Consider the following 18,732-nt stretch of genomic DNA (forward strand, 5'->3'; position numbering starts at 1 on the left):
GAGATAGGGTCTCATATGTTGTTCACGCTGGTCTCAAACTACTGGGTTCAAATGATCCTCCTGCCTCAACCTTCCAAATTACTGGGATTACAGGCATGAGCCACCATGCCGGGCTGGGAGGTGGAATTTTGTTCAATCTAAAGATAAGCTTTTTCACAGCTCTGGCTGTAGTGGGAGGGAGCAGAGGAGTGAATAATCGTCAGTTGGGAGGGTGCAGAGAGGGCTCCTGCCCTAGGGTGGAGGTGAGGGTGGCTTAGGTGAGACAACACTGAGGCCCTGTTCAGCCCCACATCCCCTCCTGTGCTCCCTCCTCCTCTCTCCTCTTCTGCAGGCGTGGGAGGTATCACCATTCAGCAGATTTCACCGGAGGCAGCGGAGGGGGCAGGTACCTGAGCCAGAACTCAGGTCTTATTCTCCACTTGACTCTGCCACTAACTTGTTGTGCAGTTTTGGGCCTTTCCCCAGGCCTTCATTTTCTTAAATATCTAATAAAAAATATATAGCTAATGCAGTTTGTAAACTATGACAATATGACCATGCAGAAGATTATTATCTTCCAAGACTGCTGGTCCAAGGAAAGGTCAATAATAAAGTGGAAGCATTGTAGCTTGTGGAATGACTGGTTAGATTTGGGAGAAGCCTTAGCAATAATCTAGAATCTGCATAGATAATACATCTGAGGATTGGGCTTTATGGTTTACAAAGCATTTTTTTCCTCTTTTGATCCCAGCCACTTGTCTGGACTGATACAAAGCATTTTTATGGGTTTGTCTTATTCAATTCTCACAATACCACCTCAAATTTACAGAGGATATGGATCTGGTTAACTTGTATGACTGTGTAACCTCATGTCAGTCCAGAGCACTGCCTGGAGGTGGGTAGAGGTGGTCCTGGGCTGGAAACCCAGTCCCAATGGAACCTTGAGCAAGTTACTTTAGCTGTCTTCACCTAAATTTCCTCATTGGCAAAACAGGAATACTGGTGGTTCATACCTGCAATTCCAGCACTTTGGGAGGCTGAGGTGGGAGGATTGCTTGATCCCAGGAGTTCAAAACCAGACTGGGCAACATAGCAAGACCCCATCTCTACAAAAATTAAACAAATAAAACATTTATGAGGGTTGTGGTGAAGATTAAATGAGATCACTCACAAGAAAGCTCAGTGCAGACCCTGATGTTCAGTAGGTGCTCAATAAATATTAGCCAGCAAAAAACAAAAAAATCTTAGCTAGGAAATTGCAGAACTGGGTTTCTGACTCCAACCTCAATATTCTTTGCCCCACATCAAGCTGTTTCACTTCAAATCCTCTCCATTTCACAATGCAGTCACCCTGGGCTGAAGGAGTGAACTGTGCATTGGAAGGCTGCCCTAAGCAGCAAAGAGACAGCTTGGTCTCCAGTGACCTGAAAGAATTATTTATTGCCCTGAGGTCCAGTGTACGAGTTGCCAAAGGGAAAAGCTTCCTTCCAACTGGCTCAGCAAGCTGACAGAGGAAGTGTCGGGTTCTTGCTGGGGCAGTCATGCAGAGCTGGGATGACACACAGAAGGCTGGCAGACCTGTCTCTGGGCAGATGGATCACCTGATACAGATGCTGGAGCCTGAGCCCTGGGATTGGCCCAAAACAGGGCTATGTTGACCCAACAGCTGAGCATTGGCATCCTGTCAATCTGCCGAGAGCCTAGAAATAGCGCGGGGCAGTCTGCTGGGTTCAGTGTGTCAGAGGAAGCAACCATGCAGGTGCTAACCAAGCGTTACCCCAAGAACTGCCTGCTGACCGTCATGGACCGGTATTCGGCCGAGGTGCACAACATGGAGCAGGTGGTGATGATCCCCAGCCTTCTGCGGGACGTGCAGCTGAGTAGGCATGAGGGCCAGGCCCAGGCTGAGGCCCCTGATCTCTACACCTACTTCACCATGCTCAAGGCCATCTGTGTGGATGTGGAACACGGGCTGCTGCCGCGGGAGGAGTGGCAGGCCAAGGTGGCAGGCGGCGAAGCTGAGGAGGCTGAGAATGGGACCGCAGAGACAGAGGAAGTCGACGATGAGAGTGCCTCAGGAGAGCTGGAACTGGAAGCCCAGTTCCACCTGCACTTCTCCAGCCTCCATCACATCCTTATGCACCTCACCAAGAAAGCCCAGGAGGTGACAAGGAAATACCAGGAAATGACGGGACAAGTTTGGTAGACCTTGGACACTAGGGAAGGTAATGGTGGCCATGCTGGTGGGTGTCAGAGTCTACCAAGGGACATTCCAGGAGAGGAGAGGGGGCAGTGGTGCAACCCAGTGGGAGAGGAACAGCCTGGCTCTCAGACAGTGCCACTCTTGCGTCAGGGTATTGGGACCACAACCTAGGAGGGCCTAAGACTAGGCCTGCGTTACTATCCTTCTGACCTCAAATTGGCAACTGCAATGAAGTGATATGGAAATAGAAGGAAAAGTGGCCTGTAAGGGCATACCTCATATGCACATACATATGTTTGTGCACGTGTGCATTTTTTTGTATGTGAATACTTGTAAATGTGTGAATTGAATGAGTGTGTTCTCATCATTGACTTCGTTAAGAATTTGATTAAAGAGGGGCCGGGCGCGGTGGCTCACGCCAAATCCCAGCACTTTGGGAGGCCAAGGCGGGTGGATTGCCTGAGGTCAGGAGTTCGAGACCAGCCTGGCCAATGTGGTGAAACCCCGTCTCTACTAAAAATACAAAAATTAACTGGGCGTGGTGGCAGGCACCCGTAGTCCCAGCTACTCGGGAGGCTGAGGCAGGAGAATGGCGTGAACCCGGGAGGCAGAGGTTGCAGTCAGTCGAGATTGTGCCACTGCACTCTAGCCTGGGCGACAGAGGGAGACTCCATCTCAAAAAAAAAAAAAAAAAAAAAAAAAAAGATAGAAAGAAGGAAGAAACTTACCTAAGGCATGCATATTGACTTAAGTGAACATTGTGAATTCCATGTGTGTGACAGTGTTTCCCACATTTTTTCAAGTCACAGAACATGGAAAATTATATGGCACACGGGGATACATAGGTGAGGCTGCTTGCAGTACTCCTACAACAGGCTGGGGGTACTCTGACCATCCCAGGTTGGAACCCACCAAACGGGAAGCCGAGGGACCACTGTCATGGCACTCTAATCCATTCCAGGCAAACCGGAGTGTACAGACATGCCTGTTGGGAAGCCCTGTTGTATGTACATGTGATTATGTGTTCCAGTCTGAGCCTACATGTCTATGCACAGAGGGGCTGGGGTGGTGAGTGTGGATGAGCAGCAAGCTAGACAAGCAGGTGGTGGCAGAGGGTAGGAGGTGGGAAGGGTCCCTAGCATGGTCATCACTAGTTCACTCATGGATAAAGACTAGTATTAATAGAAATTGGACCACGGTAGCTGCCAGTTTTGATTCTGTGCCACCTGCCAGCCCTGCTCCCACCAACTGGTCTCCTTAGTTGTAAACAACATCCGTGTCCATTGCAATCTCAAAACCATCTGAGGCAGCTATGCAGGAAAAGATTCTCATCCCCACTTTACTAGTAAGGCAATTGAAGCCAGAGAGGTGAAGTGACTCACCAAAGTCACACAGTAAAGAGACAAAAGTAAGACCGGCCTCAACTTTGAGCTGAGTGTTCTTTCCTCATACCCACTGTCTGCCATATTGTGTTATCTTCATAATCTGTGTGAAGGCTGCTCTGTAATTATGGGGAATAAATGCAGACCCCCAAACACAGAGCCTATGGAGATCTCTGCTCCAGGCATTTTCTCAGCCGTTTTTCCTTCTCCCATTTCAAACCCAAACTGTCAGCCTCAGCCCTTCTTCCCTCTCCCCTGGAGGCTCCCCGAGTTGCCTCACAGAGGTTCTTGAATTAGACTGGGCTGTGTCGACAGCTCTGGGTTCACGTTCTGATTCTATCGCTAATGAGCTGTGGGGCCTTGGGCAAGCTACATTTCTCTGGGTTTCAGCTTCTTCACTCAACAATAACAGTGGTAGTAAAACTAACGACTGGCATTTGAATAATTTTAAGATCACTTTGCATATCCATTATCTAATGGAATTATCATTCCCTTTTTTTTTTTTTTTTTTTTGAGATGGAGTCACCCCGTCATCCAGGTTGGAGTGTAATGGTGCCATCCTAGCTCACTGCCACCTCTGCCTCCCAGGTTCAAGAGATTTTCCTCAGCCTCCCAAGTAGCTGGGATTACAGGCGTGTGCCACCACACCCGGCTAATTTTCTTTTGATCTTTAGTGGAGACAGGGTTTCACCATGTTGGCCAGGCTGGTCTCGAACTCCGGACCTTGTGATCCACCTGCCTCGGCCTCCCAAAGTGCTGGGATTACAGGCATGAGCCACCGCGCCCAGCCTATCATTCCCTTTTGCAGATGAAAAAACCAGAGGCCTGAGAAGTAAAATGAGTCCAACATTACTCAGTAAATGACAGAGCCAAGATATGAACCCTGGCCTAATTAGTCTAATTATTTTCCTCTACAGTGGTATTCCTTAGAGCCTTAGACTTTTGCAGAGTAGGCTCAAAGTGGGAACTGGGCATGGCAGAATGGGTAGAAACCACACTCTGACTCACCAAATAGCTTCAAAGGCCAGAGCAGCAACTCTACACCATAACATTTCAACACACCCTAACCTGATTTTCATTCAGAGGCAATATAGTATAGCAACAGTTAAAAATCTGGGCTCTTGTTCTGGCTCCTCCACTGACTTCTGTATTATCCTAGACAACTTTTATTTTTGAGATGGAGTCTCACTCCATCGCCAGACTGGAGTGCAGTGGCGCGATCTCGGCTCACTGCAACCTCCACCTCCCGGATTCAAGCAATCCTCCTGCCTCAGTCTCTCAAGTAGTTGGGACTATAGGTGCGCGCCACCATGCCCAGCTCATTTTTTGTATTTTTAGTAGAGATGGGGTTTCATCATATTGGCCAAGATGGTCTCAATCTCCTGACCTTGTGATCCTCCCCACTCGGCTTCCCAAAATGCTGGGATTACAGGCGTGAGCCACCGAACCCAACCTCCCTTTTTTTTTTTTTTGAGATGGAGTCTTGCTCTTGTTGTCCAGGCTGGAGTGCAGTGGTGCGATCCTGGCTCACTACAACCTTTGCCTCCCAGATTTAAGCAAGTCTCCTGCCTCAACCTCCCGAGGAACTGGGATTACAGGCACGTGCCACCATGCCTGGCTAATTTTTGTACTTTTAGTAGAGATGGGGTTTCACCATGTTGGCCAGACTGGTCTCGAATTCCTGACCTCAAGTGATCCACCCACCTTGGCCTCCCAAAGTGCTGGGATTACAGGCGTGAGTCACCAAGCCTGGCCCTAGACAACTTATCTTACCTTTCTGCATCTTAGTTTCCCTGTTAGTAAAATATAGCAGAGAAATCAAATGAGTTATTCCTGCTCAGACAACCTAGGATTCTCCTTACAATGCTGAGGCACTGCCAGTTTTCCATCAGCAACATCAGCATTGAGTTTTTTCATTTTAATTCCTGCTTCAATGGGCATGTGACAGTATCTTAGTTGTTTAAATTGATACTCACTTGGCCTTTTAAAAATTTCTTCACTCCACAGGTCCCTTCACATGATAAAAGGCAGACTCTGATGAGGCAGGCGGAGCAGTTCACCAGCCAATGATGAGAGCAGAAAGGCCTAGACCTGCAGCCAGAAGTGAAGGCGGCTCACTTCTCCCGGATGCTTCTCTAACTCCTGAATACCAATTCCTGGATTCCAGTCACTGGCTCACCTTTAGAATGTCTGTTGCTATTGTTCACTGCTCCCCTCGCTCCTCTTACCAGCTTGGGGAGGTGACCAGGAGGGACTAGACAGTTACCTGTCCTGTGTGGTACGGTGGGAAGAGTGTAGGTGTTGGCATGTGACCAAAATTCACATCCCTCCTCATGGCAGTCATTCAGTGTGTGTACTTGTGCAAATTATTTAACCCATTGGAGCCTAAATTCCCTCATCTATAAAATGGGGATAATATTATGTACCTCACAAGCTGATGAAAACTAAACATGATGAATCAAAAGCACTTGGCATGTGAGGGCTATTAAAATAGCCTGATTTTTTTTTCTCCCTCTCTCTCCTATGTATTTGCTCTGGTCCTTGCTTTTTACCCTCCAGAGCTAAGAGGTAGCAGACAGAGTCTCTTGGGATGAGTGGTTCACCCTTTTTTACTTGGCGACCACTGATGAGGCCAACAAGTGAACTATAAACGTATTTATTGCAGAAGTAATTAAAAAAACCAAAATCTTGTATTTGTACATCTTTATTATTTCTAAAGCACTTTCTCCAACCTAATTTCAGTTTTTACAAGTGGTACTCAAGAAAATAAAGACGGAATTCATTTGATTTTGCCCAGAAACCATCTGCTTATATTTATAAGGCTACCTAATTTGAAATCACATATAGGCCAGGCGTGGTGGCTCACACCTGTAATCCCAGCACTTTGGGAGGCCGAGGCAGGTGGATCACAAGGTCAACAGATCGAGACCATCCTGGTCAACATGGTGAAATCCTGTCTCTACTGAAAATACAAAAATCAACTGGGCGTGGTGGCATGCACCTGTAGTCCCAGCTACTCAGGAGGCTAAGGCAGGAGAATTGCTTGAACCCAGGAGGTGGAGGTTGTAGTGAGCTGAGATCGCACCACTGCACTCCAGCCTGATGACAGAGCAAGACTGTCTCAAAAAAAAAAAAAAAAATCACATATATTTTATCTCCAAAACCTAATCTGATTATAAATTCTAAGCTAGGAAACAAAAACTTTTGAGACAAGTACTTTTTTTTTTTTTTTGACAGGGTCTCCTTTGTCACCTAGGCACACAACTGTGATTGTGTCACAGTTAACTGCATCCTCGAACTCCAGGGCTCAATAGATCCTCCCATTTCAGCCTCATGAGTAGCGGGGACTACAGGCATGTGCCCGGCTAATTTTTGTATTTTATGTAGAGACAGTGTTTTGCCATGTTGCCCAGGTTGGTCTCAAACTCCTGGGCTCAACCAATCTACCCTGCCTCAGCCTCTCAAAGTGCTGGGATTCTAGCCACGAGCCACAGCATCAGGCCAGGACAAGCATTTGATAAGCCATAAAAAGTAACCTCATTCCAGTTAGGTACAGTCTTTTGCTTCTAATTGCATCAAGCTCCACTGTAGACAGTATTAGCTCCTGAGTCCACTTTCTCCAGGATAATCCACCTAAGAGCAAAGACACCTTTGCAGCGTTAAGACTTCTGTTTTCCTTGTCTGGAGTCTCCTCCTTCTAAACCAGCTTCTATATCATTATAGACAGAGCTCAGAAATACAAACCTGACTGTATAATTTAAATACCTACAGGATGAAGTCAAAACTATTTGGCAAGAGTCACAGAATCCTCCATAATCTGGCTCACTCTAAATTCACTTTGCACTAGGATGGGACAGGCAAACCTTTTCTGAAAGGGCCATATATTAATTAGGCTTTGCAGGCCATAGGTCTCTATCGCAACTACTCAATTCTGCTCTTGTAGCATGGCAGTCGCCATAACAACATGTAAACAAATGAGCATGGCTGTGTTCCAATAAGACTTTATTGGCAGTGGGCCAGATTTGGCCCATAGGCTGTAGTCTGCTAACTCTAAACTAGAATTGAACCTCATTTTAAAATCTTTCAGATGAGTGAATGGAAACTGACCATTCTCTGATGAATTATTTTTCTTACAACAATAAAAAGAGTCAGAATATTCATGGTAACTATTTTAATTACAAGGTGTCAACACACAGATAAGCATAAGCTTCAACTGTCGTTAGAAACATGTTCCATCAAATTCAGAAACAGCAGATATCAGTGAAACTGGAGCATGTATTTTGAAGACTTTAACGTACTGGATAGAATTTTTCAAAAATTTCAGCATATGTTTTCTTCTCTATAAAAGGAAAGATCATAAAAGATTTATTTTAAAAATATGTTTTAAAAATTGTATTTCCTAAAGGAAAATTAACATTCAGTAATCTTACTGATTGAAATCCTGATGTGGTCTGAATGTTCATGCCCCCCCGAAGTTCGTAAGTTGAAATGTAACCCCAAGATGATGGTATTACGAGGTTAGGACTTTGGGAGGTGATTAGGTCACAAAGGCTCTGTCCTCATGAGTGGGATCGGCTTAGGGGACCTTGTTTGCCTCTTCTACCATGTGAGGACACAGCAAGATGGCATCATCTATGAAGCACAGAGTGGGCCCTTAGCAGACACCAACTGTGCTGGTACCCTGATCTTGGACTTCCCAGCCTCCAGAATTGCAAGCAATAAATTTCTATTATTTATATATTACCCAGTCTATTCTGCAGTTATACAGGTGGTAAGAAAAACCAAGTTAAAAAAAAATTTTTTTAATTACCCAGTTTAAGGCATTTTGTTATAGTAGGCCAAATGGACTAAGACAACCCCCTAAGAATTTCCCTATTTTCTTGTCCTTGACTATGGCTTGGTAATCACTGAAGGATTTTCTTTCATTGAATGAAGAATAATTTCGGAGGAATCTGTGATGACAACCAAATGGCTGCCAAGAGGGACAAGGTGCTGCCAGGAATAACCTGACTGAAGAGGTGAAGGAAGAAATAAACGCAGAAGGGCACAGGTCAGCTAGGAGAGGTCAGCAGCCAATGTGGTCAAGCTCTCCGGGCTCCCACTGTCCATGCATGAGGCTCTTGGCACAACTGCAAGTAATCTGCAGCTCAGAAACAGAATGAGCCCTGCAGCTATACACACTCCTGCAGACACAGTGAACTCATGGAACTATGTCTAAGCAAAGAGCCAGAGGTCTGGGACTGAAGACTGCTCAGTCACTGGGCGTCACTCCTAGTAATCAATATATCCAAGATGACTTCCAGCTCTAACATTTAATGGTTCTGAGTATTATGCATTCCCGATACATCCACTATTCATGCTTTGTGCTAGTCTTTAAGCTCTTCTTTGGCAAAAAAAGAAGCTGTATCTTTCTGATCCACCATAAATATATATGTGACTGAAGGCTGTGGGAAAATTAAAGAGTAATAAAATTTTAGAGCTAAATAAGATCTTAGAGATCAGTCTAATGAAATTTAAATGTTTTATATCACACATTTACATTAATAGGAAAATCTTTTTTTTTTTTTTTTTTTTTGAGACAGGATCTCACTCTGTCACCTAGGCTGGAATGCAGTGGTGTGATCACAGCTCACAGCACCTTGACCTCCCAGGCTCAAGTAATCCTCCTGCCTCAGCCTCCCAAGTAGCTGGGACTATACGCATGTGCCGCCACACCCAGCTAATTTTTAAATTTTCTGTGGAGATGAGGTCTCACTATGTTGCTGAGACTGGGGAAAATCTATTTATATGTTTACAAGTTCAAATTTTTTCTATACTCATTCATTTACACATTTAATAAGGTCATGTGTGCCAAACCCCTGGGGAGACAAAAAAAAAAAACTGTCCTAGTAAGTTAAACTCCCAGCCTACAGAGACTCATATATGTGCACATGTGTTGTGTGTATGTGTGTAAAACACAGGTGAGAAAAGTTATATTACAACTATTAATAGATTCATAGCAGAATAGAGATAGAGCACACTGAGGGAACGCCTGACTGTAGCTCGGTGAAAGCTTCACTGAGATAATGAAAGCAGAAATTTGCTAGGTGGATGGGGTGGAAACAGGGGCAAGAGGAAGAATAACATAGTAGGAAGAAGGTACAACATGTATAAAGCAATATAGGGCAGGCTCGGGACAAAGCATTTCACCAGGCAAATGATGAGTGATGAGGAATGAGGAAGTGTTCCATACGGTTCATATCCACTATTATGCATAAGTGCCTGCTATGTGTAGGCTCTATGCGAGAGGCTGGGAAACAAAGACAAAGCTACAATCCATGAAGAACACAGACGTGTATATCATACAGTAGATAAGAATGTGGGTAAAGTGTTTCTACCAGAGGACAGGCAATTAGCTAAGCTGGAGGAAATGAGCCATCCTAAGGAGTCTGGATTTTATCCACTAGGCAATGGATGACTTATTTTATTTTAATTTAATTTTATTTTTTGAGACAGAGTCTCGCTGTGACGCCCAGGCTGGAGTGCAATGGAGCGATCTTGGCTCACTGAAACCTCCGCCTCCCGGGTTCAAGCAATTCTCCTGCCTCAGCTTCCCAAGTAGCTGAGATTACAGGCACGTGCCATCATGGCCGGCTACTTTTTGTATTTCTAGTAGAGACGGGGTTTCACCATGTTGGCCAGGCTGGTCTCAAGTTCCTGACCGCAGGTGATCCGCCCCCCTCGGCCTCCCAAAGTGCTGGGATTACAGGCGTGAGCCACTGCGCCCAGCCGGAAAACTATTTTAAACAGATGTGATCAGATTTGCTGTCACTGGAAATAAGACCAAAGCAAGTGGTGAGTTAACACGCAAGTGCAACAGTCCGAGCAAGAGATTATCAAGGCCTGAACCAGGGAGAGGAGAGTTCAAAGTTGAGAAATATTTAGGAAGTAGAACTGATAAGACTTGATGATTAATGGGAAGTGAAAGAGAAAGACTTGATAATTCTCAGGCTTCTGGCTTGAGTGTCCAGGTGGACAGTAGTGCCATTCCCTGAAGCAGGACACAGAGGAGCAGGTGGTTTGGGAAGGCAGAGGGGACATGAGTTTTGTTTGCTGTCCAAAGGAGACAGAGGTAGTCAGGCAAAAACTGGATATATTAATTCAAGAGAAACTTGGTCCATAGACTAAGATGTGGGAGTCAATAGAATTTAGAAGGTACCTAAAGCCATAGACATGGATAAGATTAACCAGGGAAAATAATAATACAGTAAACACAGATTCTCTAAAATTAACTTGAAATACCTTTTTCAGGAAAATCCTCTGGATGTAATTTCATATATCCAAACATTTCACGGTCCCTCACAGCACACATGTAGTCTCCACGTTTTACAAGATAATATCCAACAAAATAAAAGGCCGTAATATATAGAAGGTGGCGATGCAAACCTGAAATTCAAATGACAAATCCCAAAGAAAGCAAAAATTAGTCAAAATGTATTAAAAGTTACATTTTTGGCTGGACGCAGTGGCTCACACCTGTAATCCCAGCACTTTGGGAGGCCGAGACGGGTGGATCACCTGAGGTCAGGAGTTCGAGACCAGCCTGGCCAGCATGGTGAAACCCTGTCTCTATTAAAAATACAAAATTTGGCTAGGGGTGGTGGCGGGTGCCTGTAGTCCCAGCTACTTGGGAGGCTGAGGCAGGAGAATCATTGGAACCTGGGAGGCAGAGGTTGCAGTGAGCTGAGATTGCGCCACCGCACTCCAGCCTGGTCGACAAAGCGCCCAGCCTGTTATGGCATTTATTAAAAAAATAAAAATAAAAAAAGCGCTGGGCTCGGTGGCTCATGCCTGTAATCCCAACAGTTTGGGAGGCTGAGGCAGGTGGATCACCTGAGATCAGGAGTTCAAGACCAGTTCACATGGTGAAACCCCGTCTCTACTAAAAATACAAAAATCAGCCAGACGGGGTGGTAGGCGCCTGTAATCCCAACTACTCAGGTGGCTGAGGCAGGAGAATCGTTAGAACCCGGGAAGCAGAGGTTGCAGTGAGCCGAGATCGCACCACTGCACTCCAGCCTGGGGGACAGAGTGAGGCTCTGTCTCAAAAAACAAAAAACAAACAAAAAAAGGTATTCTGAACAAACAGCCTTGATCCTTGACAAGGTCTAGCTCTGTTGCCCAGGCTGGAGTGCGGTGGCACAGTCACACCTTACTGCAGCCTCAACCTCCTAGGCTCAAGCAATCCTCTCACCTCAGCTTCCCAAGTAGCTGGGACCAAAAGCGTGAACCACCATGCCCATTTTTTTTAAGAGGGGTCTTGCTATGTTTCCCAGACTGGTCTTGAACTCCTGGGCTCAAGCGATCCCCCTGCCTCGGCCTCCCAAACTGTTGGGATTACAGGAATGAGCCACCACACTCAGCCCACATTATCACTTCTTTAAAGATTAGCAAATCTAAAACATTACATGTAATGTATATTTTAGCATATAGCACTTAATATTTATTTAATAAATGAATGAACAGCCTTGGGTGATTCAATTTACTACCTCTAAAACACAGACAAGACCTACCCTGGCTGGGCGTGGTGGCTCACACCTGTAATCCCAGCACTTTGGGAGGCCGAGGCGGGTGGATCACCTGAGGTCAGGAGTTCAAGACCAGCCTGGCCAACATGGTGAAACCCCATCTCTACTAAAAATACAAAAATTAGCCAGGCGTGGTAGTGCACACCTGTAGTACCAGCTACTCAGGAGGCTGAGGCTGGAGAATCGCTTGAAGCTGGGAGGTGGAGAATGCAGTGAGCCAAGATGGCACCACTGAACTCTAGCCTGGGTGACAGAATGAGACTGTCTCAAAAAAAAAAAAAAAAAGACCTATCCTATCTTTCTCACAGTAGCAGCATATAAAACAAGACATATGCATGTAAAAGTATTTTGGAAAATGTATAAAACAATAAAAATGAAAAATATTCCTATGTTCTAGAACTGGGCAGAGCACTCTCTCTTACCCCAAACAGCCACTGCTTTCCCTAATGGGCTACCTGCCATATAGCAAACCAAAGAGTGCATGTTCTCCCATGTGCCACTGGACTGCAGAGACACACAGAACCAGACTCTCTCTACGCTGACCCATGTTCCTCACAGAAAAACTCCATAAGTGTTTGAGATGATGATGTCAGCACCCCAGCCCTAAAGGCATGGCTTGGCCTCTTCCCAAGGCCCTGTTTTCCTAACCTCTCTCCTTATTCTCTCTGAGTGGTCTACCTCTCACTACCTGCACACCCCGTCTACAATCATCTTCCCATTCTTTACTCGGTGAGTCTAACCCCAGCAGCTATTGTGCTCTTTGCAGATCATAAATTACTGATATATTAAACTAGAGATCAATAAATATTTAATTCTGTGGGCTATACTTAGAATACCAACTAACTCTAAATTTAGGGCACATTAAGTGGTAACTAGCAAGAAGGTTAAGTTTAAAAAAACAGATGATGAGAAAAACTTATAAAAAAATTCTATTTATTGATAGTACAGTAGGGTGACTACAGTTAACAATAATTTGTAGTACAGTTCAAAATTGCTGGAGGAGAGGAATTTCAATGTTCCCAACATAAAGAAGGGGGTGAATGTTTGGGGTGATGGATGGCCCATTTGCCCCAGTTTCAACATTACACATTGTATGAATGTATCAAAATATCACATGTACCCCCAAAATATGTACAACTTATTTTTAAAGTCTTATTCTTAAAAAATTCTTTTTGACATTTCCTGCTAATTTGAAAAAGAGCTACACAATTTTATTTCATTGATAGAAATTCATTATTATGAGACATATTCATTATTATGAGACAGAATCTTGCTCTGTCACTTAGGCTGGAATACAGAGGCATGATCACACTCACTGCAGCCTCAACCTCCCAGGTTCGAGTGATCCTCTTACTTCAGCCTCCCAAGTAGCTGGGATCACAGGTGCATGCCACCATGTCCAGATAGCTTAAAAAAATTTCTTTTGTAGAGACAAAGTTTTCCTACGTTGCCCAGGCTGGTCTTGAAACCAAGCAATCCTCCCATCTCAGCCTTCCAAAGTGTTGGGATTACAGGTGTGAGCCACAGTGTCCAGCCAGAATATCCCATTACTCACAGAATGCCAGGTACTCTCCAGGGCTGTAGTTTGAAAATCTACCATATCTCTTTCACCACACCTCCAACTCTCTTAGAAACAACATTTATGTGATACACACCTTCACCCTACATGCACAAACTTGTACCACAATTTGTCTTTTTAATGGATATGGCCATCTGGTCTGTAAACCTTTCGAGGATTGGGACCATGTTTTATATTCCTTGTAATCTACATATAGTTATTCACTCAATACTACCTTTTTTTTTTTTTTTTTTTTTTTAAGACAGAGTCTCAGTCTATCGCCCAGGCTGGAGTGCAATGGCGCAATCTCGGCTCACTGCAATCTCCGCCTCCCAGGTTCAAGCAATTCTCCAGCCTCAGCCTCCCGAGTAGCTGGGATTACTGGCATGTGCCACCACGCCTGGCTAATTTTGGGGTTTCACCATATTGGTCAGGCTGGTCTTGAACTCTTGACCTCAGGTGATCCACCTGCCTCAGCCTCTCGAAGTACTGGGATTACAGGCATGAGCCACCACACCTGGCCTCACTCAATACTTATTGAACACCTACTATAGATATCAGACACTGGCCTAGATAAACACAATATGCATTCAGTAAATGCTGCTGAGGACAACCATTTCAATAAAGTCCTAGGATCTAAATCTTCCAAAGCAATTTAGGGAAGCTCTGGGAGCTCAGGAAGTCTGATCCCTACTCCTGGGCTACACAGTTTAGTCCTGAGATAGGGAACTTCCCCAGAATCAAATGACTAGTGGGGTGGAGGTGGTGTCAAACCCCAAAGCATATGCTCTTAACTGCTGTACTCTTCTGTCTCCCAGAAAGGCACAAACTGCTAAACTAACAACAATGAGATTAAGTGGTGCATATGTCACATTTCGGTCAACCTTTACTTCCTCTATAGCATTCTCCCTCCCATCTGTATGTCCTTTGTGCTCCTAAAGTGCTTTCTGCTCACCCACCTCTATCAAAACATGTATCTATCATACCAAGATCAGCAACAGACTGTTTGTTTGTCTCCCTGATTTCACTAGGAGCTCCATAGGGCACATAACAGAGAAACAGTTCAGTAAGGCCAGGCACAGTAGCTCACACCTATAACCCCAGCGCTCTGGGAGGCCGAGGTGGCAGGATCACTTGAGGCCAGAAGTTCGAGACCAGACTGGCCAAGATGTCAAGACCCCATCTCTATAAAAAATTTAAAAATTGGCTAGGCCTGGTGGTATGCACCTGTAGTCCCAGCTACTCAGAAGGCTAAGATAGGAGGATCGCCTGAGCCCAGAGGTCGAGGCTGCAGTGACCCATGATTGCACCACTGCCCTCTATCCTGGGTGACAAGTGAGATCCTGTCTCAAAAAAAAAAAAAGGGGGTTCAGTAAATGAACAAATTACAAATGTATGGTAAACTGTTTGCATAACAAGAGCTAAGGAAGGGGAACTCTGTCCAGCACCTTTTACATGTCAGACATTTTACCTATAGAATCTCACTCAATTCTCACAACAAATATGCAAAAATTAATTATTCTTATTTTATAGATGAGGAAATTTCGGCTCTGATCGACCTGACCATGTAACTTGCCCAAACTGACACAGCTGGAAAGCAGTAGAGCAAGTCTGTTTATTTATTTATGTATTGGAGATAAGGTCTCAACTTTGTTGCCCAGACTGTACTGCAGTGGTGCAATCATGGCTTGCTGCAGCCTCAACTTCCTGGGCTCAAGTGATTCTCCTCCCTTAGCTTCCTGAGTACCTGGGACTACAAGTGCACATCACCATGCCTAGCTAATTTCTTACATTTTTTGTAGAGACAGGGTCTCACTATGTTGCCCAGGCTGGTCTTGAACTCCTGACCTCAAGAGATCTTCCTGCCTTGGTCTCCCAAAGTGCTGAGATTACAGGTGTGAACCACTGTGCCTGTGCCTGGTGAGCAAGTCTGTTTAGTTCCAAAGTGGAGCTCTTTTCATTACACCAAGTGACAGTCTTGGGCAAGTGTGAAGTGGTGATGAAAAGGGAAAGCCTCGAGTCCTCAGAGGCATAAATGGATAAAGATCACTCCTTTCTGAAGTGAGGAGTCATGTCCAAGGGAGATAGGATTTCAATACTGTTTGAGCACTGGAAATGCTGGGATTTGATGGGCTGGGAGCTGACCTTCAGGCATGACATACAGCTGTAAGAAGGCAAAAGATGTACAAGTGTGGTGACTCCTAATTGCCTGAACCATTGCCTGAGCTTTTTTTCTGATTGTGCTTCTTGGCTCCAATCAACGCCTCACATTGCTGACAAAGATGACTTTTTAAAATACAGAGCTCATCACTGCACCCCTGCAGCTCTCAAAAGCTTACAAAGTTCCTGGCTGGCTAGAAAATAAATTGCCAAGCTCTGCTAAAATCTCCCTTGTAGTTTTATCACCCTAAACCTGAACACTCACTTAATCATTAAACACCCTCCATTCAGAGGTCCTTGCCCTCATTGGCTCCCACTAGCCCCATGGGCCTAGAAAGCTGTCTGTCTCTCAGTCCTGCCTGATAAAGTTAACTTCAAAGACCCCTCTTCCAAAGTTCCTCTCCTCTTTTCCCTCTGGAAATCCATAGAGCTTAGCAAAGCTACCGTGGTAGTTATTATCAGAATAGTCAGTGTCTCTGATGGGATTACAGCACACTGGTTCAAAGCCTCCTATTCAAACTGTGGTCCTCAGACCAGCAGCAGCAGTATTTGAGCACTTGTTGGTAACATCATGTTCCTCCCCAGACCTCATGAATCAGAATCCGCATTTTTTTTCTTTTTTTTTTTGAGACAGGGTCTCACTTTGTTGCCCAGGCTGGGGTGCAATGGAGCAATCTCGGGTTACTGCAACCTCTGCCTTCCAGGCTCAAACGACCCTCCTGCCTCAGCCTTCCTCAGCCTTCCTCAGCCTGGGACCACAGGCGTGCACCATCACGCCCGGCTAGCTTTTTTAGTTTTTTACAGAGACCGGCTTTCGCCCTGTTGCCAAGACTGGTATACAGTTCCTGAGCTCAAGCGATCCGCCCGCCACGGCCTCCCAAGGCGCTGGGATTACAGATGTGAGCCACCGCGCCCAGTCTAGAATCCGATTTTAACAAGACACCGATGCTATTCGTATGCACATTAAGTTTGAGAAGCACCGGTGTCCCATATCCATTCAGAGATCAAAAAAAAAAAAAAAAAAAAAGCTCTGCTACTTAATAGCCATATGACCTTGGGCAAGCTGCTCTTAACCTGTTAGGCTCGGTTTCCTCGTTGTGAATAATACATCCCTAATAAAGTGTTTTAAGGCCTACATGCTATCAATAATGCCCATAGTGTGAGTAGCGCGTGGCATAGAGTCACGGCTCATTTGTGCACACAGTACAACACGAACTGAGAAGAGTAGTCCCGGGTCCTTCACAGACTCAGTTCGGGCTTCACTGCACCTCAATTTCTTCAAGTGCCAAATGACACACTGGCTCTGCACGATTCTAAAGAGCTAATGGGGCGCGGACCGCCCGGGAAGGCGAGCTGGGGTCAGCTAGGCAACAAGGCACGGAAAAACAGAGCACCTCAGGAGGGCCTACGGCGGGGCAGGTCTGCAGCCCTGCGACCCCCTCTCCTCCCAGCCGATCCCGACCGCGCAGCACTCACCAGCCGACAGGACCGGCCTCCGCCGGATGAAGTTATCAGTCAGGCCAGCGCAGTATCCCAAGAAGCCGAGGTAGAGAAGCCGCGGGTCGGTCAGCTTGGGCGGGGGCAGGCTCCGGGACTCATCCGGCAAAAACCGTAAGGGCTCTGCGTTCCGCCGTGAGATCATGGTGACGCCGTTCCCACTCGAGGCCTGGTCTCAGACCACTACGGGACTCAGGAATCAGCTTTCTCCTCCTCCTCTGCGCGCCGGACTCAAGGCCACGGCGCAGTGCGGTGCAGCGCCCAAAAGCTTCCCGACGCGTGCTGTTGCCGGAACCCCGCACGCAAAGTTCCGGACTGCTAGGTGTCAATTCGCTCGTCCGCCCGCGCTAATTCTCTGGTGGCAGTGGGTTTCGCGGGCCTGGTAACGCGTGGTGGAGGAGTACCCCAAACGAGCCAAACTGGGCGAAGTCTAGGAGACACTGATTTTCTTTTCTGCCAACTTCCGCACCCAGAATTGCCTCTCCCTCCCCTGCCCTTTCTGGAAAGATTTATCTTTTCATCCAATGCCCACAAATGAGCATGATGCATAGCTTTGAGAAACGTAATTACTTGAAATTCCATAAAAGCTAGTTTTCGTTTTCTGAGTTTTCAGCCGTTCATTCGCATAGACACATCCTCCAGAGGCTAAAATTAAGGTCTGGTCAGCAACAAAAGAATTTAGAGAAGCCCAGGACTGGATCCTTGTAGTCTTTTCTTGAAATTCAGATTTGGAGGCAGCACCCTAAAATGTTTCACCTCTGGGTCTTCACGTCCTTGCACATGGCTGAGTGAGGAGGTGTTCCCTAAAGGTTTGAGTAATGAGGCCAGGCGCCGTCACTCAGGCCTGTAATCCCATCACTTTGGAAGGTGGAGGCTGGTGGATCACCTGAAGGTCAGGAGTTCAAGACCAGCTTGGCCAACATGGTGAAACCCCATCTCTATGAAAAATACAAAAAATTATCTGGGCGTGGTGGCAGATGCCTGTAGTCCCAGCTACTCGGGAGGCTGAGGCAGGAGAATGGCGTGAACTCGGGAGGCGGAGCTTGCAGTGAGCCGAGATCAGCCACTGCACTCCAGCCTGGGCAAATACTCCATCTCAAAAAAAAAAAAAAAAAAGAAAAGAAAAAAAAAAAAAGGTTTGAGAAATGAAAGAAGGAATTTACAATTCTGTTAAGCAATTTTCCAGTCTCTGCTGTCAGGCCTCTGAGCCGAACGAAGCTCAGCCATTGTAACCCCTGTGATTTGCACATATGCGTTCAGATGGCCTGCAGGAACCAAGAAGTCTGGGGCAGCCAAAAACCCACAAAAGAAGTAAAACAGCCAGTTCCGGCCTTAACTGATTAACCAACATTCCACCATTCCACCATTGTGACTTGTCCCTGCCCT

The 18,732-nt window shown here is 45.9% G+C and overlaps 2 protein-coding genes across 2 annotated transcripts; one reads left to right on the forward strand and one right to left on the reverse strand.

Moving 5' to 3' along the window:
- The first annotated feature begins 1,556 nt into the window (after window positions 1–1,556).
- Window positions 1,557–6,257, forward strand: THRSP (thyroid hormone responsive). Its single transcript, XM_008020261.3, has 2 exons — window positions 1,557–2,204; window positions 5,572–6,257. The coding sequence occupies exon 1, from the start codon at window positions 1,631–1,633 to the stop codon at window positions 2,183–2,185; it is 555 nt and encodes a 184-aa protein (XP_008018452.2). The 5' UTR covers window positions 1,557–1,630; the 3' UTR covers window positions 2,186–2,204; window positions 5,572–6,257.
- A 1,463-nt stretch (window positions 6,258–7,720) lies between these two features.
- NDUFC2 (NADH:ubiquinone oxidoreductase subunit C2) lies at window positions 7,721–17,722 on the reverse strand. Its single transcript, XM_008020262.3, has 3 exons — window positions 17,326–17,722; window positions 10,846–10,989; window positions 7,721–7,903 (listed from the first exon to the last, which is right to left on the reverse strand). The coding sequence occupies exons 1-3, from the start codon at window positions 17,489–17,491 to the stop codon at window positions 7,854–7,856; spliced, it is 360 nt and encodes a 119-aa protein (XP_008018453.1). The 5' UTR covers window positions 17,492–17,722; the 3' UTR covers window positions 7,721–7,853.
- Between the last annotated feature and the right edge of the window lie 1,010 nt (window positions 17,723–18,732).

Source organism: Chlorocebus sabaeus, chromosome 1, assembly GCF_047675955.1.
Source record: "Chlorocebus sabaeus isolate Y175 chromosome 1, mChlSab1.0.hap1, whole genome shotgun sequence".
NCBI lineage: Eukaryota > Metazoa > Chordata > Mammalia > Primates > Cercopithecidae > Chlorocebus > Chlorocebus sabaeus.